This window comes from Rhipicephalus microplus, chromosome 9 (assembly GCF_043290135.1).
Source record: "Rhipicephalus microplus isolate Deutch F79 chromosome 9, USDA_Rmic, whole genome shotgun sequence".
NCBI lineage: Eukaryota > Metazoa > Arthropoda > Arachnida > Ixodida > Ixodidae > Rhipicephalus > Rhipicephalus microplus.
This window is the reverse complement of record NC_134708.1, coordinates 123056058-123081525: the sequence shown is the minus strand read 5'-3', so window position 1 is coordinate 123081525 and position 25468 is coordinate 123056058. Positions and strand designations below refer to the sequence as shown.

At 46.0% G+C, this 25468-nt stretch overlaps 1 protein-coding gene across 1 annotated transcript in view; it reads right to left on the bottom strand.

Annotated features, from left to right (window-relative positions):
- Positions 1-25468, bottom strand: part of LOC119163038 (protein FAM185A) — a 110920-nt gene that overhangs the window by 39610 nt on the left and 45842 nt on the right. Inside the window, exon 4 of the mRNA XM_037414935.2 lies at positions 11026-11064. Within this exon, the coding sequence (XP_037270832.2) occupies positions 11026-11064 (39 nt within the window). The remainder of the gene's footprint in view (positions 1-11025; positions 11065-25468) is intronic.

Below are 25468 nucleotides of genomic sequence, written 5' to 3'. Positions count from 1 at the left end.
TTAAGTTGCCGGTATGGACATTCGTGGTAAATGTGACCAGCCTCACCACAATGAAACCAGAGGGGTCGTCTGTCCGGCGAACGCCAGAGGTCAGACTTACGCCTCAGTGCACGGCCACCATCGAAGTGCGAACCAGCGCGCTCTGACTGAATTGCGGCTGACAGCATCACAGTCTGCATCAGGGCGTATGGCATTGTCTGGATCGGGACGTGCGGCATTGGCTGGATCGGGACACCTTGACCAGAAAAAGGCGTGGCAGATTGCAAAACTTCTGTGTACGTACGACGGCGACTGTCAGTAGACACAGGAGCCATTGCCGGATCAATCGACATTGGTGGAAAATGATGGGCGTGCAGCACCTGCTGGACCTCGTCACGGATGACACTGGTGATAAAACCGACATCGATTTGCCTTGTCCCGCACATCTTTTTTATTTATTCGCGGATGACCTCGCGAATCCATTCGGAACTCTTGCTTCCAGGGGTGGCGAAAAATTCGGGAGTTGAGGCAGCATTCACTTGACGGTCAAACAGGGCAGACCGTTGGTGCAGTTTTTACTCCATTGTTGCCGCTTCAGTAAGGAACTCAGCAACACTCTTGAGAGGACTACGCACCAAACTAGCAAACAGTTGTTCCTCCGCACCACACATGAGAAGCCGCAACTTTTTTTCTTCTGCCATAGCAGGATCCGGTCGCTTGAAAAGCCGCGTCACGTCCTTGACGTACATCGAGACGGCCTCGTTTGGCATCTGGATGCGTGATTGTAGTGCATGCTCTGCCCGTTCGCGGTGGTCGGGACTCCTCTAAGTCTCCAGAAGGTGACGCTGGATGAGGCGCCAAGATGTCAGAACATCATCCCTGTTCAGAAACCACGTCTTAGCACCGTCCTTTAGGCAAGTGTACACGTTCCGGAGCTTCGCGGCATCATCCCAGTAATTTATTGCTGCGACACGTTCCAGCTCACCCAGCCAGTCGTCAAAATCTTCATGCTGCTCTCCGTGAAAGAGACTAGGCATGAGCGGGTTCTGGACGGTGCAGTAGATCGGCGTGGAAGGTGTTGGAGCTTGCACGGTATCTTGTGTCGATTTCATAGTCGCTGCATCAGTAATCGGTATCTCAGGCGGTAGGCCTCATTGGCGGCGGCTTACTCTGTGAACAGGAGTGTCCACGGGTGCAGGGCTTGTGTTCCGGTTGCTGGGCGGGGTTTTGTGCATCGGGTGGACTGTGAGTCATTCTACCCAGCTCCTCCACCAGTCTTGTCACATTTCTGATGACAAACTTGATTTAATGGGCTCGTTGAGTAGACTAGCCAAGCAGCAGCTTAGATAGATCGCCTTTGTCCTCTTTTTCTCATAGATGTCACCCAAGCAGACCGTGCGGCAGTATTGAGTTAGCAAATCAAATCAATAAACACTTAACAAATAAAAAAATAGCGCTCACAATAAAGATACTTTCAACTGCATGGGAGAATCAAATGTACACATGGCGTTTTTTGAGCCCGCAACACCTGAAGAAGTTTACTCTGCTTTAATATCTTTGAAGAACAGTAACATAAGGAACACTGATGGTTTGCAGATTAAACCAAATAAATGTGCACTCGACATTCCAGTAGATGCTCTTACCCACATATTCATTATTTGCTTGTCTACTGGTGTGTTCTCAATGAGAATGCAACAAGCAAAGGTAAATGCTTTGTTCAAATCAGGTTCAAATCGTTAAAAGTATTCCAATTGTTCAAACCGCTGTGGAAGAGTAAACCATTCCGCGAGCCGAGAAGAGGTGGATACAACACGCCGGCTGCGAGGTGAACAACCCTCGGAAAGAGGCGTCGAGGGCCTCTCCAAGAGACTGACGTGTCCTCGCAGCTATACTGGCTGCGCTGCCGTAAAAGGAAAAAAAAACACGGGCGAGCTTGCTTTCCCACAACTATGGTGGATGAGCGAAAAGATCGGTTGCGTTCATTACGTAGCAACAATATGCTGCTGCCCGCAGTCACAAGCCCATGCACCACGCAGAAGTAGTGAAAATTTCTAACGCTGCAGTATTGAAAATGTAACACATGAGAGCCTGCAAGTTCAGGGAACATCACAAAACACCCATCACATAAACACAGAGGCAAGCATGGGTCGTCTACTGCATGAAAACAGTGGCGTAGCCACAGAGGGTGGGGGTGGGTGAGTTCAACTTTCATTCCCCAAATTTTCCGGCAATCCCCCCCCCCCCCCCGCCACGTACCCACCTTTTTTATTTTTTTCGTCACTTTGCGCTGACATTATTTAGAAACTAATCGGTCCTACTATTGCAATATAATTTCTGGGCACTTTTACAGTGAATGATGTTTGCATACGGAAGAATATGTCGCGGTGTTTGTCAAGGCTTTGGCACTCTGTCAGATTTTAGGCAGGAATTCTGGCTCCGTGCATTTTAAGTTGGCTCGGCGACAGGATTAAAGCTGTAGCAGTGGTCATACTTGTACCCGCTAGAACAGATCTTTCCGGAGTCAATCACTACATTATTTTTCATAAAGCGGACGTCCATTTTAATGGTAAAAGCCAGACACAGTTCCAAGGTCTGATGGGCCATGTTAAAGCATATACTCTTTGTACATACACCTGCAAAGAGCAAAAGCCAGAGACTTACATTTCTATTGAACCTTCACACTTACTGGTAACATCTAAACACACACACACACACCACTAGGAGATGATTTAGACTCCAACCAAAAGTTTTGAAGAAACCCGACGTTTCGAAACCGACTTGGTTCCTTCCTCGGGGGTGACTGCGGAGGCTACTTAGCAGCAGCGTCTTCAAAGCACTCGCAGGATGGATAACAATCCTCTCTCTCCTTTTGCCGTGGAGCGCAGTCCGTGTGTATACACTGGGGAAGGGCACCGAGAGAGCGGTTGATGTTATGGGCTGTCCTCTGTATGTGCCACGACTCGAGTAACAACCTTCTCCTCCAGTTCGGCTCGCTTTCAAGGATGGCCGTCGCTTCGAAATTTATCCGGTGATCCAACGTCTCATGGATCTCACCCAAACAGACCATGTGGCAGTATTGAGTTAGGAAATCGATTCAATCAACACTTAACAAATTTAGAAACTAGCGCTGAGACGTTGGATCACCGGATAAGCCATCCAGCCACCGAAGCGAGACGATCTGCCTTAAACACTAGCGCTCATATACATTTCCTCCACTTCCCTTGAGGCACAAATAAGGCCATGCTCGCCCAGTACCTGCAGACGAAGCGTCTCGCTCTAGTGATTGCACCCCTACGGAGGGCTGGTAGTTCCTGTTGTGTTGTGATCTATACCACAAAGATGAATTAACGCGAAAGAGTTGACGCCAGCAGTGAAACTCCAGCGACTCGCATCAGAATGCCTGAAACAGAACACCGACAGGCATGGATGGTGCACAGTACAGCCTAAGTAAACTCGTGTTGCATGTGCCCGCGGTTCTCGTCAGAGTTGTAGCAATCTGAGAGATAGATTATAGAGCACTATGCTCTGAAAAAGACCGGAGTTCGTTCCTTCATCACTGTACGAGGCTGCTCCTGTTCGCACCAGCGTAAGTACTGCGAACATGAGTGAACTTACTAGTTTGAACTGTGTATACATGGCATATCTATGCTGCGCAGTAAAGTATTCTGTGCAGTTCTGAATCTCTTGACATAAAGAGAAATTACTGCTGCACGCATGCAAACAATGCAAGACACCTTGCCGCAACGCTATCGTTTCTGTTTTCTGGTGCGTATACGCAGTGAACAAGCTACTTCTATCTTCAGTGATGCCACTTAGGAACCACAATTTGGAGCATTTTTTTGGAGCACAAAAAATTAGAATTTGAAGCATTTTGGAGCACTAAAAGATCAATTTTGAAGCAGTTTGGAGCAACCGGTATCAGTTTTCAAGGTTGTCCAATATGGCGAAAAGTGCATAGCAAAACAAGTTTTCACAATATTATGAGAAACCTTGTTTGGAACTCATTTTGAAATTTTCATTATCATTTTGTTATCATTTTATGTTATGTTTTGTTATGTTTTATTATCATTTTTGCAGTTTGTTATCCAGAGAAAGCCGCTTGATTAGATGTCTCGCAGTAGAAATGTAAAATGCCTATGCACTTGTCCTGAAGCTCTTCGTTTCTTGGGGATCCCAGTTACGCATTTCTTTTTCAGTGTGAACAGGAGTGTCCACGGCTTACTCTGTGAACAGGAGTGTCCACGGGTGCAGGGCTTGTGTTCCGGCTGCTGGGCGGGGTTTTGTGCATCGGGTGGACTGTGAGTCATTCTACCCAGCTCCTCCACCAGTCTTGTCACATTTCTGATGACAAACTTGATTTAATGGGCTCGTTGAGTAGACTAGCCAAGCAGCAGCTTAGATAGATCGCCTTTGTCCTCTTTTTCTCATAGATGTCACCCAAGCAGACCGTGTGGCAGTATTGAGTTAGCAAATCAAATCAATAAACACTTAACAAATAAAAAAATAGCGCTCACAATAAAGATACTTTCAACTGCATGGGAGAATCAAATGTACACATGGCGTTTTTTGAGCCCGCAACACCTGAAGAAGTTTACTCTGCTTTAATATCTTTGAAGAACAGTAACATAAGGAACACTGATGGTTTGCAGATTAAACCAAATAAATGTGCACTCGACATTCCAGTAGATGCTCTTACCCACATATTCATTATTTGCTTGTCTACTGGTGTGTTCTCAATGAGAATGCAACAAGCAAAGGTAAATGCTTTGTTCAAATCAGGTTCAAATCGTTAAAAGTATTCCAATTGTTCAAACCGCTGTGGAAGAGTAAACCATTCCGCGAGCCGAGAAAAGGTGGATACAACACGCCGGCTGCGAGGTGAACAACCCTCGGAAAGAGGCGTCGAGGGCCTCTCCAAGAGACTGACGTGTCCTCGCAGCTATACTGGCTGCGCTGCCGTAAAAGGAAAAAAAAAACACGGGCGAGCTTGCTTTCCCACAACTATGGTGGATGAGCGAAAAGATCGGTTGCGTTCATTACGTAGCAACAATGTGCTGCTGCCCGCAGTCACAAGCCCATGCACCACGCAGAAGTAGTGAAAATTTCCAACGCTGCAGTATTGAAAATGTAACACATGAGAGCCTGCAAGTTCAGGGAACATCACAAAACACCCATCACATAAACACAGAGGCAAGCATGGGTCGTCTACTGCATGAAAACAGTGGCGTAGCCACAGAGGGTGGGGTGGGTGAGTTCAACTTTCATTCCCCAAATTTTCTGGCAATCCCCCCCCCCCCCCCCCCCGCCACGTACCCACCTTTTTTATTTTTTTCGTCACTTTGCGCTGACATTATTTAGAAACTAATCGGTCCTACTATTGCAATATAATTTCTGGGCACTTTTACAGTGAATGATGTTTGCATACGGAAGAATATGTCGCGGTGTTTGTCAAGGCTTTGGCACTCTGTCAGATTTTAGGCAGGAATTCTGGCTCCGTGCATTTTAAGTTGGCTCGGCGACAGGATTAAAGCTGTAGCAGTGGTCATACTTGTACCCACTAGAACAGATCTTTCCGGAGTCAATCACTACATTATTTTTCATAAAGCGGACGTCCATTTTAATGGTAAAAGCCAGACACAGTTCCAAGGTCTGATGGGCCATGTTAAAGCATATACTCTTTGTACATACGCCTGCAAAGAGCAAAAGCCAGAGACTTACATTTCTATTGAACCTTCACACTTACTGGTAACATCTAAACACACACACACACACCACTGGGAGATGATTTAGACTCCAACCAAAAGTTTTGAAGAAACCCGACGTTTCAAAACCGACTTGGTTCCTTCCTCGGGGGTGACTGCGGAGGCTACTTAGCAGCAGCGTCTTCAAAGCACTCGCAGGATGGATAACAATCCTCTCTCTCCTTTTGCCGTGGAGCGCAGTCCGTGTGTATACACTGGGGAAGGGCACCGAGAGAGCGGTTGATGTTATGGGCTGTCCTCTGTATGTGCCACGACTCGAGTAACAACCTTCTCCTCCAGTTCGGCTCGCTTTCAAGGATGGCCGTCGCTTCGAAATTTATCCGGTAATCCAACGTCTCATGGATCTCACCCAAACAGACCATGTGGCAGTATTGAGTTAGGAAATCGATTCAATCAACACTTAACAAATTTAGAAACTAGCGCTGAGACGTTGGATCACCGGATAAGCCATCCAGCCACCGAAGCGACACGATCTGCCTTAAACACTAGCGCTCATATACATTTCCTCCACTTCCCTTGAGGCACCAATAAGGCCATGCTCGCCCAGTACCTGCAGACGAAGCGTCTCGCTCTAGTGATTGCACCCCTATGGAGGGCTGGTAGTTCCTGTTGTGTTGTGATCTATACCACAAAGATGAATTAACGCGAAAGAGTTGATGCCAGCAGTGAAACTCCAGCGACTCGCATCAGAATGCCTGAAACAGAACACCGACAGCCATGGATGGTGCACAGTACAGCCTAAGTAAACTCGTGTTGCATGTGCCCGCGGTTCTCGTCAGAGTTGTAGCAATCTGAGAGATAGATTATAGAGCACTATGCTCTGAAAAAGACCGGAGTTCGTTCCTTCATCACTGTACGAGGCTGCTCCTGTTCGCACCAGCGTAAGTACCGCGAACATGAGTGAACTTACTAGTTTGAACTGTGTATACATGGCATATCTATGCTGCGCAGTAAAGTATTCTGTACAGTTCTGAATCTCTTGACATAAAGAGAAATTACTGCTGCACGCATGCAAACAATGCAAGACACCTTGCCGCAACGCTATCGTTTCTGTTTTCTGGTGCGTATACGCAGTGAACAAGCTACTTCTATGTTCAGTGATGCCACTTAGGAACCACAATTTGGAGCATTTTTTTGGAGCACAAAAAATTAGAAATTGAAGCATTTTGGAGCACTAAAAGATCAATTTTGAAGCAGTTTGGAGCAACCGGTATCAGTTTTCAAGGTTGTCCAATATGGCGAGAAGTGCATAGCAAAACAAGTTTTCACAATATTATGAGAAACCTTGTTTGGAACTCATTTTGGAATTTTCATTATCATTTTGTTATCATTTTATGTTATGTTTTGTTATGTTTTATTATCATTTTTGCAGTTTGTTATCCAGAGAAAGCCGCTTGATTAGATGTCTCGCAGTAGAAATGTAAAATGCCTGTGCACTTGTCCTGAAGCTCTTCTTTTCTTGGGGATCCCAGATACGCATTTCTTTTTCAGTGTCGGAACCGATTTCCAAAACTTGCTTCAGCCCTTCTGATGAACCGACATCAAGTTGTTTCAACTCACTGCCAGACAAGTTGCAGTAGGCTTCATGCCTCATAAAGCGGCTCAGCAGCTTTTTTTACTAGCCCAACACACTCCGAGTGTACAATGTGAACAAGGGGCTCTTCTTTTTGGAAAACGGTTCGAAATTCATTGCTGTCAACATCTTCCAGCACCGATGCATTAAAGCTGGTAGTCCGAGCTGTGGAAGAGAGAAGATATGGAAGATTCAAACACAAATCTGACAGCGAAACAAGAAACGCTCACTTAAAAAAATAAGGCCCTGTCATTCGCACCATGCACAAATCTAGGTCCGGAACGAGCCGATCATGTAACAAGAGTACAGGCGCCCAACGTGTCAGCCAGCCAACATCTAACAGCATTTATCAGGCACAGACGGTCGGCTTGTCGGTGCATTATCACGACGCGGAGAAGGCAAAACTATAGTGACAATTGCCACATACGGGCGAAGTTGCCGTCACCACAAGCACAGCGTGAGCGCGCGCTATATCTGCTCTGCGCAACAATGACGCGCAACTCCATAGATAGACTTGCTACAAAATGTTTATCTTTACGCGAAGCTGCCTGCTCAAGGTCAGTCGTGCAAGCCTAGAATACAACTACACATGTCATCGGGCATATCGCATTGCCGCTCAGTGCTTCTGAATACAATTAGAACATAAATGCGTCATTCCCACGAAGCAGCCTTTCCCCACAAAGCTGGCCTTTTATGGTTAACGACGGCCACAAAAATATTAGCGGCAGACGCTAGAGCATTAATTTAGGAATATCTGCGCCATACAATTGCATCTTTTCACAGATAAAATACGGATCAAGATCTTAAAGCGAAAAAGGCTTCCCCGTTTTTAGCGTGCAACTAGACGGTGCTTTTTGCTTGCTGCGGTCCAAGCAGTACCAACTTCACCTTGCTCACACGCCACACTTAAGAGAAAATGTCAATAACAGAAACTTACCTTTCTTCATCGCATCATATCCCACCGCTGACGGCACACGCGCGTAGTAGTAATGAAGAGTCGTCCAACAGTCGTTGGTGCTGGCGAGCCCAAGCAGCAGCAATCGATTCACCAGCACACTGCCCGCTTCACTTCCGGAGTTACAGCAGCACTATCTCCGCTATCACTCAATCCGTACTGCGCATGTTGCTGCTAGATGTCCTCCGCTGCATTTCGCATAGTTTTTTCGTTGCCATGGAGGAATGGGTGCGCTCGGACCCCGTTGTAGGTTGTGGTGGCGGCGCTGGTTGACACCGCCAAGGCCCGCGAGAGCCATTCGGCGCATTTTGGTGCAATTTTGGAGATTTTTATCAGAATCGCGCAAGCATTCTCGTTTGTATCAGTTTGGCGCATTTGGGGCAGGAATGGAATCACTGTATGTTAGTAGATAAACTCTCGTCCCAGCTAAATTTTCGATTGAGACCAAGTGAACATTTCTAAACAATGATCACCTTGCGCTCACAGATTCCACGATGCAACCTCTGCAATTGGAGTACATTTCTATCAAAAGTCACAGTGCAACTGTAATGCCAACCAATGATGCGAGAAAATATGCCCGAAAAATAACGTGTGCAAGATCGTGTTGCCAACGCGCAGCATAAGTTACAGTAAAATAGCTTCTTGCGCATTGGAAGCATGCTTGCATGCACGCAGTAAAGTAAAAATGTTGACTAAAAGCTATCACGGCGTCAGGGCTGCTTGACATATAGAGCTTGACATAAAAATCTACACCATAGTCATGCAGTCACAAATATTCACACTAAAAAATTCGCTCAGCAATGTAAGCAAAACCTTAATGTCATTATGAATGTACAAAGACATGCTGCGTATACCTCTGATTTCCCTTTGTAAGCGCAGCCCTCCTTGACTAGTGAAACAAACTTCACCCTGACGAGGGCTATGCCATCTATGTTCAACAGAGGTAACGATGTCTTCTCCGATTGGGCGGGTCATTGCAATGATGCGTTGTCGAAGGCTAGCCCATTCAATGGAGTGACGAGAGGCCATTGCTCCAAATGGCCAGATCACTGAGTGTATTTTACTGTGATTAGTTTACTTTTACTTACTATACAAGCATACACATGGGAAGGGTGGGGGAGAGTCCCATAACTTTAATATATATGCACACAGTCTGCTCCATCTACCGCCCATAGTCTCGTCGCAGAGGAAAGCCGATGCCTGTGTCCACTCCCCTTCCTCTCGTCGGGTCAGTATTACCCCCCCTCCCCCTGAAAAAAATTTGTGGCTACGCCCCTGCTTGAAAACCTCAAAAAAGGCGCGATGCTCAATGCACCGCTGCACCACGTTGAGGCTGAGTTTCAGTGCATACTCCCTGTAACACCAACTGTATCACCAACAAGCAGAGGTTTCTCTTGAGAAGAATGTAAATACTGACAATGTCGACGTTGTGACTTGTCACATAAAATAATGGGCCACTTGATTTGGTAATTACTGTGTGCACATGCTGTCAATTATCAGGCTGTCAATTAAACCTCACATAATAAACACAGTGGCAAACAAGGGTCATCTACTGCGTGAAAACCTAAACAATAACGCTCGATCCGACACACCGCTGTGCCACATTGAGTCTGAGTTTCATTGCATATCCTTGTATCACCAACCGTATGACCATCTAGTTGAGGTTTCTCTTGAGAAGAAAGTAAAATCTGAGAGTATCAATGTTGTGAGCTCTCACATAAAATGCTGGGCCACTCCATTTGGTCATATCCTTACTCTGTCCGCATGCTGCCAATTATCAGGCTGTCAATTAAACCTCACATAAACACAAGCATGGGTCATCTGCTGCGTGAAAACCTTTAAAATGGCGCTTGGTCCGACGCACCGCTGCGCCACGTTGAGGCCGAGTTTCATTGTATACTCCCTGTATCACATACTATATCACCTGCTAGTTGAGGTTTCTTTTAAGAAGAACGTAAAGTCTGAGAGTATTGACATTGCGACCTGTCACATCAAAAGCTGGGCCTCTTTATTTGTTTGTTTCTTTACTCTGTGTGCATGCTGCCAATCATCAAGCTGCCAATAAAGCCTCACATAAACACAGTAGCAAGCATGGGCCATCTGCTGCGTGAAAACCTCAATAATGGCGCTCGGTTCGACGCATCGCTGCGCCATGTTGCGGCTGTGTTTCAGTGCATATTCCCTGTATCGTATACTGTATCACCTACTAGTTGAGGTTTCTTTTTTGAAGAACGTAAAGTCTGAGTGTATCGATGTCGTCACCTGTCACATCAAAATCTGGGCCTCTTCATTTGGCCATTTCTTTACTCTGTGCACATGCTGCCAATCATCAGGCTGTCAATTAAATCTCACATAAACACAGTGGCAAGCAAGGGTCATCTGCTGTGTGAAAACCTCAAATATGGCGCTTGGCTCGAAGCACCGCTGTGCCATGTTGTGGCTGAGTTTCAGTGCATACTCCCTGTATCACCAGCTGTATCACCATATAGTTGATGTTTCTTTTGAGAAGAACGTAATGTCTGAGAGTATCGAAGTTGTGACCTGTCACATCAAATGCTGTGCCGCTGTATTTCGTAATATATTTACTCTGTCTGCATGCTGCCCATTATCAGGCTCAGTGATATTCAATCAAATCAGTCACTGAGTGAGAGTGTTTCTGTGTTTTGTAATATCTCATAATAGTTTCTGTCTCCGAACACGAAAAACTCGTGCGGTAACTGTCAATCCAACAGTGCAAAAATGAATGAATTAAGTACCTTGAGGTGGTTCGACAGTAACCTTTGAGCCTTGAAGCCCTGCAACAGAAAAACAGAGATGCTCATCAGCCAAACACATTTCTATACATTAACAATGCGAGCTTACTTCGTTGGGTATTTAAAAACACAACTTGGCCAAGACAAAATGTTTTCAATACAAATGCCATATACTAGCAAGTGTAGCAGACACATATTTGTACATTTAAATACGGGATGGGGAACTGAGCGAATGACACCTGTCAATGCAGTCCACAATGCACGATGGACAGCACTGAGGCACTTCCAGCCCAATCATAGCAGTAGGCAGCTTTATTTTTGTCTGCGAGAAATGGCAGATAATCCAGAGCAACTTATGAGAGTGACACAGATACTACCTTGTAGAGTTTTGTCCAATCAGAATACATCAGAACTGTCTTTCCTAGTTGCACTAGTGCTGTTGTCGTAAGAAAATGACACACTACATAGTTGAAGAGACACCCTAGAATTAAATTGTTGTCGCTTGTTGCAAATAAAGGAGGAAGAAGGGGCAGTGGGCACGAGCACGAGCCAGGGACACTGGCTCGCTTAGCTGATCTTTTGACCTTCAGCGCAGCTAGACGATCCGGTCTGGGTTCCCTTCTTCATTTCTCACACTTCGTTCTGGTGCCGAAAGCCTCCCGGTCGTCTGGCCCTCGAATTCAGACAATGGAACAACTCCGAGTACAGCGCAGCTTCTACCGGAAAGCCATCACCTAGGCAATATCGACGCTCGACACCCTCTTGGTTGACTCGATGACCTCGGCTCATAGGCTCCAGGAGGTCATTGACATCATTGTAGCGAAACACACTCACCCCATCACTGTTGACAAGGAGATTCAAGCTGCACTACATGGTGAGGACCTGGAGGGAGACTTGACTATCGTTAACGAATACGAAGATCCTGTCATCTGTGCTCAAGCAAGGGTTCGCTGTGCAACCGCGCCGCGGCGGCGAACCCCACCCGCATCTGTCGCCGTCACAGCCATTCCACGCAAGGACCCTTTCACATGCACGTCGCAGCTGGTCCCGACATGGCCTTCGCCCAGCCTTCCGACTCCAACGACGCTTTCTAGCATCACACTGCCCGAGCTGCACATCTCTAGTTTCTCCGGAGAATCACGCGACTGGCAAAGATTTTGGGACCAGTTCTAAGCAAGCGTCTACACAACAACTGGATCCCGAAACTTGATAAGTTCCAATACTTATTAGCATACCTGGCTGGGGCAGTGAAGTCAGCCATTCGAGGCATTCACCTGACCGAAGTGAACTAAGACGTCATCATTCAAATCCTGTCGGACCGCTTCGGCCATCGCGACATGCTTGCTGACGACCATCTCGACAGTTTGCTGTCAGTCGCACCACTCCAAAGTTCTGCCGACGTCACCAAGCTATGAAATCTGCATGATGAAGTCACCTTCCACACGAACGCCCTAGAATGTCTCGGAGTGTCTCCAGGAGAATATTGTTTCGTGCTGCGGCACATCCTCTTGAAGGCATTACCTGCAGACCTCAGCATCCTCTAACGCCTACGGCATAAGGAAGCCATCCAAACTGAGAACCCCACAGCATCCCAGGAAGCCTGGTCTCAAGTGAAAGAACTCCTGAAAGTGCAAGTGGAAATACGGGAAGACAGCGGTCTCGAGGAACAGATATCGTCGAGAGGCCAGAGGTCTTCGCAGCGAGACTTGGGGACAGCACAGCCAGTCTTGCCCTCCACTATGTGTTTAGCAGCAGAAGTTCAATTTCTATACTCGCACCCATGCGTTTTGTGCACCTCTCCCGAAGACGCTGTCCAGAATTGCTCCTACAGATACCTCAGGAATAGATGCAGAAGCAGCTTCTCGAAGAAAAGCCATGCTTTCACTGCGGCAAATGCAACCATTTCGGCAATGATTGCCACACTGCCAGAACTCTGCAATGCAACTGATACGCGGGACGGCATTCAACTTCTCTGTGCGACATCAACAACCTAACGAACTGTTCACAGTGTACCAACAACGCCTCGGTACAACAAGATCATGCACAAGTGTCCACCACCATCCCTTCTCGGGCCGCAACTTCGCTTTCAACCGGCTCCACGGCCCCTCTCGTATCGACATCGCAGCAGGCCGCGACTTCGCTTGCGACCGGCTTCTCGACTCCTCTCACTTCGAGGTCGGAGCAGGCCGCAACTCCACCTTCGACCGGCACCTCGACCCCTCTCGCATTGACATCGCAACGGGCCCCAACTTCGATTTCAACAGGCCTCTTGACTGCTCTCGCATCCACATCGCAGGCTGCAATTTCGCCCTCGACCGGCCTCTTGAACCCTCTCGCCTCAACGTCGGAGCAGGCCGCAACTTCGCCTTCAATCAGCTTCTCGACTCCTCTCGCTTACCAAGCCGCGACTTCACCGTCAACCACTCTCACGATTCCTCTCGCCTCCTCGTCGCCCCAGGCAGTGAATTCGCTTTCAACAGGCTTCACGACTTCAACGCCAATTGCAACTCCAATAGGTTTTGGGTACATGCTGAAAAACCCGTCACTTTCCACGCGATTTACGGCGCTTTAGTGCGAGGATGTGCCCACAAAGCACGCCGTGGAGAGTTCGATGGCCAAGGCCTGAGTGCGCCATTGCTCGCGATGCCGGGACGGACGCTGACAATTGGCTACCGGCCACAAAGCACGTAGACGAATCTCAACTGCCTCTGAACGCGGCTAAGATTCCCGCTCTTGGCGACGTCAATGCCCGACAGAACCAGGATGCTTCGGCGTCATTATCATCCTTGTTGAACAAGGAAGAAGAAAAATCGTCATTCAGCTCGGAGTCTTTACCCAGCTTGGATGCACCTGCGAGCAAGACATCCACTGAGGACTACCTGACAACTGAAGTGGTCAAGCAGCGCATGATTTCACAGCTACTAAAAAGTCTCCCAAAGCGATATCAACAATGGCTGGTGTACATGACTCTGAAGAAGTATGCGAATTATCAAGAAGCCTCACGATTCCATGAAACCATGCCGAAAGCCGATTCTTCTTGCTACAAGAGACGCAGGAAGAGCAAAAGCCCCTACTATGACCTCAAGATGGCTAACAACATGAGCAAGAAGTATTCTGCACATGATAGCGAAATTGGACGAATTCTCCCGCAGGACAAGCCACCACCTTTTTTACCTTTATCACCATTGGCTTCATCGAATCTATGACTGTGTCAAGAGCCTTCCAAGTTTTCAAGCAGAAGACCATTATTTTGGACTGACTCCCAGATTGCCGTGCACTGGATGTCACAAGATCCGGGACAAGACTAATATGGGAGAAAACGTGTCGCAGAAAAATAGCAGCAGCAGCACCGCCTCTTCCAGCACTATAGCCAACAGCAGCTTCAACAATCGCTCATTGAATCATTCATATGCCGCCTACTATAGGACCCAAGCCCACCTGTACTATAGGAACCAAGCCTACCTGTGCCTACCTACGATTGACTGCACGAGGCTTCTCTCCCCTATACTGGATCTGGCTCACCAGTGTCCACCTCAACTTTCGCCGCTGTGCATCAGAAACTTGCTGCAATTTGCTGGCCGCGGGAGTGTGTTGCAAATAAAAGAGGAGGAAGGGGCGGCGGGCACGAGCACGAGCCAGAGGCGCTGGCTCGCTCAGTTGATCCCTTGACCTTCAACGCAGCAAGACGATCGGGTCCGGTTCCCCTTCTTCGTTTCTCACATCGCTCATATGAGATATGTAGCTTTTAAGCCGTTACCATGTCTGAAATTTCTGATAAACCCTAGATAGAATCGCTATAGTGTCTTTTATACTCAACTGCCTCCTACATCAGTGTTTCTTATAAAAGGGCGTAACTAATGATACTTTGAATTGAGTTAATGATTATCACACTGTGAATACATTGTTTACACAGAGTGATAATCACTAACTCACAGTATTTTTAGTTTAACTCTTTTATAAAGAACACTGTCGTAAGACATTGATATCAGAGATACAGAGTGGAATCAGACGTTCGCCCGGTTGTGGCGGCCGCATTTCCGGTGAAGGCATAATGCTTGAGGCCCACATACTTAGGTTAGGTGCACATCAAAGAACATGAGATGATCAAGATTTCTGGAGTCCTCCCCTACGGCGTTCTTTGTAAATGTGCCCTAGTTTCGGGACATTAAACCCCCGCAATTATTATGATTCCTTACACAGAGTCAGTAAGCAGGTGATCCACTGCATTGTTAGTCTTCAAGGGCAGCAGTTTGGGCTTGTTGGTATGGTAGCATGTGGCATAGCGCTGTGTTCTCTTGAATGTGCCTTTTTTTGTCCATCCGCTTCATCTAGCTACCATCAATTGTTACACTGCAATGTTAGGTTTGTCGTCTCTAGTTAGACTTCACATCATATCAGGTGTCATTGCCATTGTTGTCCATCCTCTATGCATCTCGAGTAGCCCAGCCGATACTTGTGACTTACGTTTTTTACATAATGTGCGAGCTACATCGCTAGGTGCTTCACTCTCTATATTGGTGCTTCTACAAACTTCAAAATTAAATTTTAAGCTGCACGTGTGGCTGATATTGTGCAAAGAGCACCTATACACTCCTGTCAGAACGGCAGGAAGGGGAACATGAAAAAATTCGTTAGCAGGGGTAGTGTTGAGCCGAGATTTCGACAAGCGGACTTGTCTTCCTCAAGGCTAGAACAGAACTGCCTGTACGCACCCAAAATATTAAAACGACTTCTTTTTGGTCGAGTTGGTGCTTACATTGCTAAAGTTCACTTGACTGTGGCACAAAATACATTTCGTGAAAAGGAGCGGAACAGAAGAGAAGAAAGTGAAGCTCCAAACCACCAACTGCTCAGTGACAGCCTGAGAAGCATACAGGAAAAAGAAAGAAGACATTTCCACGCATGCCTGAAAACCCAACACATGACGTGCAGCGACATGTGTTAAGACAATATAGTATTATCGAGAAACTGCAGTTCTGTCATTGACACAATTAGACTCTTTTTTGAAAATACAAAACTTCCAACAACATTCTAGCAGTTTGTTTGCTGCTTTGGCCAAGAATCAGCACTTGCCCAAAGCATGGTTCACATCCGCAGGCATTGCGATGTGCGCATATCTCTCTTGCCTATGCTAGGAGAGAGTGTGGGTAAAAAAGATTATGTGCACCTTGCCGCGTATTACTCGCACTTTGGTTCTTGGTGCATACTTTAACTATGCCATAAGCAAATCGTAACATCGGCCATTCCCATCCTAGAATGTCTGCTGCAAGTACACTTGTTAAGAGCCCATTATGCAATAAGTGTTCTTCTTGCCAATCAGTGAAGGGCCCGTTACGAGTTGATGAGGCAACAAGTGAGCCTGTGTTTGAGCACTTTGTAATGATTGTACCTTTAAAATACCGATTCAATGCTTAATTCAAACTCATATTAAAACACAAAATAAAACACATAGCCAGAACAAGTGCCAATTTCGTATATGTGTTTTCTTCATTTGCAGTGTGGTTGTGATTTCGGCGCGAAGTTGTCTATTGAATTCAGACCTTCCCGTGCCTGTTTATGTGAACCATGCATGCTTTGCATAAGCACTGATTTTAAGAAAAAGCTGCAAACCACTAAGGAGTTGTTGGAAGCTTTCTTTATCAAAAAGAAAGGGTCTGATTGTGTCAGTGATGCTTCTATAACTTTGTACTCAACATAAATGTGCTTCCTCGATAATATGTTGTCTTGACCATGTCAATGCACGTCACGTATTGACTCGTCACACATACGTGGGGATGTATTTTTAACGCGATAGCATTCGAGAGCTCGTGTCGCAGACAACCCGCCGCTGGCGTCAGCCCTCTTGGTTGCGAGCGAAAAATTGTCTGTGTGTCTGTGACCGAAAAATCAAGTTACCAAGATAGCCGTGGGAGGCCGCTACTTGTCTAGGCATGCGCACGCAATCACACTGAAAAAGCCGCACATTCGAGGGAAAAAAATTTTCAAGGTCACGAGGCGCGGTAGTTTCTTTTTCCTGCCACCTTTCCCTGCTTAGATTCCAGCGCTTTCCTCAGGACGAGAGAAGAAATAATTCAATTGTAGCAAGCGACAAACCTTTGTAACTCCACTCGTACTGGACGAATTCTTAAAATTTTTGTGGCGTTGAATTCATCAGGCAATAAGGTCTTCTAGTGAATTCATTCCATGGTTACTTAAAAAAGTGCTTCAGGGCCCCTTAAATGCATTTTGTTCGACACGTGTCACGACGAAAACGAGCCCATTCGGCGATAATAACGCTCGCTGGTCCAATCTACTGTTCGCGTGTTTGTGTGAGTGCATCTATATGTAACAAAACATATGAATAAGTATGCACTTAGTGGTAGGAAAGTGCACTAGGAGCCAGATTTCGCTATCGCGTTCAACTCTTAAAGGCGAAGCTTAAGGGTCCTCTAATTTTTTTTAATGCTTCTACAGGTGTTATTGAACAGTTGGTAGTTTGGCGCGACACTTTCTTCTCTTCTGCTCCCCTCCTTTTCACGATATGTATGTTACACCACAGTAAAGTGTACCTTAGCACTCAGAATGTATTTGAACTTTTGTATCAGGAATTCTTAAACCCTTTCACTGCCATGTTTTCCTGAACATGAAAGACCGCCAGTGTTGGCTTAGTTTTGGGAATTCAAATAGTAAACTTCTTGAACATCCAGCTGCAGAGTTGCACTGATGAACGGTGCTTAATGTTAATTATCGAAAAAGAGAGCATAGGTAAGGTTTTGGCTTTTTCAACCATATTTTCTTATTTATATTAATGCAGCAGCATTAAAGACCTTGTTTTGCAGATATCTTGATGTTGGCATCGGTGTCGTTAGTTGTAAGCAAAATATAATCATCTTATTCGTGAATGAAGAATAAAGAATCGAGAATTGAAAATGATGGCCTGGTTCCAATAACAATTGTACCCAGGTCATCTGGGGTGGAAGCATGTGTTCTATTATGAAGCCACAATATTGCTTAAAATTGATTAGGAAAAAAATGCTACAGGGTGATTCCACGTAATATCGAACAAAGCATGACCGATCAACCTCATAAATTTCTTTCAAAATTTTATATATTGTTGCCTGATGAGTGGAAAGAAGAGATCCCCAATCGGTTTTGCCAGAAAAAGTTTTTTTGAACTACAGTATATCAATAATGATAAAGAGGTGGAATGCCACGCTTACCTGCTCTGCAGTTTTTTCCAAATTTGGCGATGAATTACAAAAAATAGCTTGAAGCTAAGTAATTAAAATTGGTTTAGCTAAATATATGCAAATTTGTTCTCACATTGTTATTTTTGCTTCTCTGAGTAGTTCAGGTATTTTTATGAAAGATCTGAAATTAAACTACAAAATGTTTTTCTGCCTAGTTTGCAGGCCTTTATTTCAAAAAGCGCCCATGACAGAGCGGTGAAAATTCTGCACTACTTTCTCAGCATGCTTATTTATAAAACTGCCAATGCTTCATTTAGTAACGCTATTCAATAAAAATATATGATCGGGCTAACCTCAGGGAAAGAGCAAGCAAGAGAAACTTCTGTCGATATAAAAAAAAGAGGATTTTTTATAGTTCTTAAAGCTTTCCCACTTATTATCTTGCACATCAGCTTTCACAATCAATAAAAACATGTTGCATTATATGATCTCACTTGCAGTTACGGCCCATCAGAAAATTCTATTGCGCAAGGATAGGCAATTGTAGATCGGACTTCCTGCTCACTAAGTATGGAATGCAGGTCTATACAGCAGTTTCTTAAAAGGCAAGCAGCACTGAAATATCTGTCAACTGCACTTAGAATACAATTTTCAAAATAATTTGGACATGGGAGTGGCCATAACTGCTAGATTAATGAGCTCTATCATAGGCCCTTTTTGAAATTGAGGCCTGCATACCAGGCAAAAAAAATTTTTTAGGTCAAATTTGAGAATTTTTATTTTTAAAAAATCTACTCTGCACTGAAAATCAAAATATAATTAAATATAAGCACAAGTATGGCTATATTTCTCTCAATTTTAAGTATTTACCTTTCATATATTTTGTGTAATTCATTGCCGAAGTCAAAAAAGATACTAAAGCAGGTAGGCGTGGCACTCCACTTTTTCGTCATTATTAATATACTGCGCTTAGAACAATTTTTTTCCACCAAAAAAGATTGCGTATGTCTTCTTCCCGCTTATCGGGCAACAATATATAAAATATAAAAAAAACTTAAGTGGTTGCGACCAGCCATGTGTTATTTGATCTTGCGTGGAATCACCTTACATTAATGTCATGTAGTGGAAGGAGTGATATTGTGTGGCGGAACATGTGTGATATTGTGTAGCAGAAGGGTGAAATAGTGCCAGTCATCAAAACCTGTGAAGTAAGGAGCGAATGCATACTCTGAAGGCACAACCATAACAAAGTGGTCAAACAAAGGCTCGCTTGTTGCCTTATGGACTCTGTTGTAATCGGACTCCATGCATCTTGGGGCCACTTGGATGCATGGAATGGTTTTGGCTAGATCTACCCGATTTGTTCCAAGTTTGCCGCACTTCCTGAGCCGTCCAGAAACAAGGCACAACACAGCAGTCGTACTGCAAATTCTGCAGGGCTGTCGGCTCGCCACGCCCGAGACCATTTGAACACGCCCGACTGAGATTTCCCAGAAAGGGCTATTTGCAGTCAAAGCTGTGGTCACCTCTGCGTTGCTTGGGTCATGAAAGTACACCGGACAATGAGCCGAACGCCTGGGCTCCGTCTATGGGAACATTTGTCATATTCCTTGGTGCATTCATGTCTTTACGGCTAGTGTGGGAGCTATTGACGAGTCAACCTTGCACTCTGCCACATCAACTCTGCGCATGGGACTCCACATCATTGCTTTGTGCTAGTAGTGCCGAGTGGTCGCCTCGTGCTGGTGTCACCATTCCCCTCGGCATTGGAAGAACAAGACATGCCTCTCTCTCTGTCCTAGGATGAGAAGGAGGCGGCGTTTGACTTTCCCTTTTTTGGGGGTGGAGATTAAGACGACTGTCCTGGTTTCAATTGTTTTTCCCTGCAGGGGTTCTTGGGAAGACCGGGCATGAAACGCAAGAGCAAGATGCCTGAAGACATCCTTCATTGATGTATCGAACTACCTTGAACATGTAAATACAGTCGAGCCCGCTCATAACGAACCTGAGCCTGATGCAGCATCCGTTTGCTATATCCCGAAGTTCGTAGTAAATAAAACATGGATTTTAAAAAAGTTGTTTGAGAAAACACAAATTCTTTTGCGCAAAATAAGTCTGTGATGCACGTGTTTAGAAGAGCAGAAGCGATAAGGGTGGTCTCGAGTTTATTTCAAACGGCAGCGTGCTCTTCGACGAGGCCCGTGGGATAAGCTGCATGAGTCACTGCCTCCAAAGTTTCGTCGTTCTCGCAATCCGATTCCTCCAAATCCCTCTCTCCACGTACTTCATTCACAATGGCCCAATCCATGCACGGTTCCGCAGTGTCGACATCATCATAGGCCGTAATTAAACCATCGCAACAGATGTCCCACCCACTCTCCCAGGCCGGAGTCGACGACGCGCTGGCACAAATCGCTGCCGCAGTTCGGAAGCTTCAGGCTCAGCATCGGGCCCAACAACGACGAAGTCGGCCTCGCGAAAACAGTTTCGCGCACATGTAGTCATCACCACCACCCACAAAACATTCACCATCTCCACAGCTGAATACCGGGACGCCCAAAGCGACAAGCTGGCTGCCAGGTGAACAACAGCTATGAGCAAGCGCTCCTCAACGCGGCACCTAACGCGCGAATTACGCTCAAGCCAAGCGGTCACACTTTCGACGTTTTGTTGACCGGCAGGAAAAAGCGTGCTAAGCCTCCAGTATGCCATCCTGACCACGCACGCACACCGAGAGCAAGCAAGACGCGCACACATGCATGGTACAGCTCTGGGCCCGTTTCTAGTCAGAAAACAAAACCACAAAGCATCTGAATTCGAGCATAGAGATGTTCTGTGATTTGAGTCAGCATGGATGGCATTTCGGAGCGGCGGAGACAGGCGAAAGAGATGTGTCAAGAGAGGAGAGCCGATTTGCGAGAGAAGGGCAAGGAGTTTCAGTAAAGTGAAGAGAGGGGAGGATACGGAGAGAAGGCGACCTTGAAAACCAACACACACAGGAAGGAGACAGGTCGGGCAGCTTGCTTGAAAGGTCCGCGAAACGTGCAACTCGCGCGTAGAAAAAATTGAAAGAGTGCCTGCGTGCGCAGAGGTTTAAGCACAGCCGCCTGGATCGTCGCACGCGGCAGTGTTCAAAGAATCGGTGGCCGTGGTCAAAGAATCGTTTTGTTGTCCTCATCGACTTCAATATTTCACGATTCATTCAGGGCCGTTTTTATGCTTCCGTACGCGTGCAGAGGGCATGCTGAGCCGAGTGAAAAGTGAGCGAGAACAGGTCCTAAACACGAAAAGAATTGCGAATTATCAGAGTTGGTGGGGTAGCTTACGTCGCACGTGCACTAGAACGACATAAGACATGACACACGATTGGATACAGACGATGTTGGCAAATGGTCTAATCCTTACAGTCCAGGACGGCGACGTCAACAACAGTACCAGTGATCAAAAACAGGGGAGATGGCTGACCGGTCTTTCAAAGATTGGCGGCAGTGCGAAAACACAGGCCACGTCTGGCGATGCGGGGTGCTCAGAGTAGCGGGGGAAGGGGGGGACAAAGGACGGAAGGGTGCGTAACAAAAAGCGGTCGGGGAGAGCGGTAACTAGAGGGGCGCGGAGGCAGGGTCAATTTTCAACAATAAGAATCTACTGGCACCTCGCCAATGCCTCATCCGTGGTCAAAAGTGGTTTTCCGGGAAGTCGGCAGAGCGCCGACTCCATTCGCTGTAACTGATCGGCCGCGCTTAGATACGTTCATTGTAAGTGCGATTTTGTGTCATTGAAACAATGTATATTTTCACGGTCACGCGGATATTGTTCGTTTTAAGCGAAAGTTCCTTTTCAGTGGGGTCGTTATATGTGGGCTAGACTGTAGTATAAATGAATATTCCTGTTACCAGCTCCGACTCCTCTACTCGTCTTTGCCCTGCGACTTGGTGGCTCCAGTTCCGAACAAACTCCCCCAGTCGCAACACTGCATAGCAGGCCCTTCACTGATTTGCAAAAGGAACACTTATAGCATAGCGAGCGCTTAACAAGCGTAATTGCAGTAGAGATTCTATGGCCAATGTTACGAGCACAATTATTGTTTTTTTTGTGGCATGGTTGAGGCACGCACCCAGAAACGACGTAGCCTAGCAGTTGAGAAAACGATGTACACATGTAGCCCAATTACGCTGTTGGATTCTACTCTTGTAGGCAAAGCTGAAGCCCCCTTCAACTTTTTCTTGCTTTGTTGCTCATACTTCTGCAATAACAGCCCCATCATGTCAACATGAATCTTTGATGTTCACACAGGGCAGTGAAACTTGCAACAGATTAGTACAAGACATGAACTAGGGTGCCCCGATGTGCATGGCCCCACTTAGGATGGAGTCACTTATTCAAGGGGTTCTCGCCACTAAAACTGGATCTCTGGGAGCGCCGAAGCCATTTTCTTGTTTTCCGCTCGCACCGACTGTCCCACTGGATGCAGAAAGCAGCTTTTCTCCCGCTATCTCAATGAAGAATGCCTGGGTGCTGTGTTCCTTAATGCACTATCAAAGCTGAAATGGCTTTAAAATGTTTTCGTTTCTGAAAGAGCCAAAAAGATGGCTTCTGTGGACTGTGAAAATCAAGTGGGACAAGTGGCAGCCGTCGAACTATTTGTGTATATGCATTGTGAGTATGCGCGGCTTGGCAGCGGTACGAAGTCCATTTAAGGCATATGCCAGAGCATGGGTACAACTGTTTATATGACGTAAACGTGAGATTTTATATGTTTAGACTAGGGCATTGTCATGCTTTTGAGAAATGTGTGGCTTACTGATATTCAATCTTTGCAAGCGAAGGTGGCATCTTACAGTGGTAACCAACACTGAGCATTCGGTGCATTTCATCATCATCATCATCATCATCATCAGCCTGACTACGTCCACTGCAGGACAAAGGCCTCTCCCATGTGCCGCCAGTTAACCCCGTCCCCACCAGAGAAGGATAGGCCACTCTGGTGCAGTATCTGGCCACTACCTCGGTGCATTTACTGCTCCTATTTTTTTTTTCACTTGATATTAGGGGTGTGCCAGTAGTTAAAATTCATTTCAAATCGAATCCCTATCGAAAAGTGCAGAATAGTGGCCAACGATATTGAATTCAAATATTTCATTGAAAAATGAACAAAAGTACAAAGAAATGAAATCTGCTCATGACCTCGAACATGTATCGCGGTGAGTGACTGCTACCGTTCATCATCATCACCAGCCTAACTATGCCCACTGCAGAACAAAGATTTCTCTCATGTTCGGCCAGTCCACTCGGTCCTGTGCTTGCTGCTGCCACTCCATACCTGCCAACTTCCAAATATTGCCTGCCCGCCTCTCACATGGATACACCGTAAGGCTATACAGTAATTAATATGGTTCATATGACAGTGCTAGTCTTACTTAATTGGTCTCTCTGTGTCCTGTCTTCCCTGCCTCTCCAAACACTCTTGATGTAGAATACCAACTACCTTGTACACACTATACTTTGGTATTGATGTGGATAATCACCATGAGTGCTCTTGGCCCAAAAAACTTCGAGAGCCCATTCACAGCAGCGATCTAATTGCACGCTGAAAAGATGGAAGTTTCTAAACGAATGGTACGATGTGGCAGTAGCGAATGCATAGCGAAGTCAAATTATACGAAACTTCCAATACTAGCAATATGAAAATCAAATCAAATTATTTTAATGGGTATTTTTTATTCTAATATTAACAACTCGAATATTATTAAAACCACATTTGATACCTCCGTTATGAAATCGGTAGAACATGCAAGTAAAACATGTCCTTGCAGAAGTAGTTTAATGTTTACTCTACCTTGATATGAGAGAGCTTGCACAATGTCTATTGGTGTTCAACAGCTATGACACCGCTTAACGTGGATGCGTCTACATTAAAGAGACACTGAAGAGGTTTTCAATTTGTGAAATCATTGCCAATTCGGTATCTGGGACCTTTTACGACATGTCTATGGAGGTTTTTTTCGTTAGGTTCGATTAAACAACGACGCTATAGGAGAGCAAACTGAACAAAAAAACGCCCCCACGGCACGCGCAAGCAGGGGCGGAGCACAAGAGAGATAGGCATGTGGGGAGGTGACGTGACCGTCAAGGTCGAGCCACCGCTCGGCGGGCAACTTTGCGCCGGGCCGCCTGCGTCACTCAGTTTGTTTACTTCCCGGTTGTGCCTTGTTTATGCTGTGATCTGCTGCCTGGTGAAGCATCAGTTTTGCTAATTCGTAAAAATGTCTTGCCATTGCACTGTTCTCTTCTTCTAATTAGAGATTTTCGCCATCCGACATTCACTAGTTGTGTTTGTGCAAGGTTGAAGTGGACTCACGATGCTGAGTTACTGCGCGGCATATGGCTGCAGCAGCACTTACGGTCGCAATGAGGTCCCTTTTCACAAGTGTCCTTGGGACCAAAGACGGCTGCAAAATGGGCCATTGCAGTTAAAAGAAAATACTTCAAACCTACGAGATGTAGCGCGGTTGTGAATCTGCCAAATTTCAAGGGAGCAGCAGCACTCCTCCTTTTTCCCGATTTCCACACAGTGCGTGCATGATCACGTATGGTGGGAACGCGTGTAAAAAAATATCAGTACGCATAATCGAAATCATCTATTCAACACGACACTCGCATGCTTCTTGTGCATCTACACCGTTTGCATTTTAACACATCGTACTACTGGGCAGAATTTAGAAAAAGCGATGGTACCACAAAAAAAACATAACTGCAATAAATGAGCCAAACCATTCTTGTGCAATTTCTATCGCAGTTCAGAGCACATATCACCACTGCGGAAAGAGCGTCACTTGTCTGGCTCTTTTTTTTTTTTTTCGGTGGCATACTGATTAATTGCGTGCTCCTTGCCCACTGTGAAGTACGATACTGACTGCAGTTACAACGCTGCACTCTCACCTGTGAAATCCACAAACAGCTGATGTTTCTGCACGTTGCCCGTGCCAATACGCGGCTAAAAGCGAGTGCCAATGCTGCTGTTTTTTATCAAACTTGATATCTACTGATGAGTGTATCATTTTTAACACTTTGCAACAGTGAAATTAGGCACTGGTATGCATTTTATATGTGCCAGTCTATGTTTCCAATGCAGCTGAAAGTGGCTGGTTGAGACTCGCTTTCCTGTGCCGCTGTAGTCGTCGCTCTTAATGTGGCGACCGGCTCGAACAAGTACGGATGTACAGCGAACTCGGTCCGACTTTCACAGTTCGCCATACTTACAGCAACTACCCGATTTC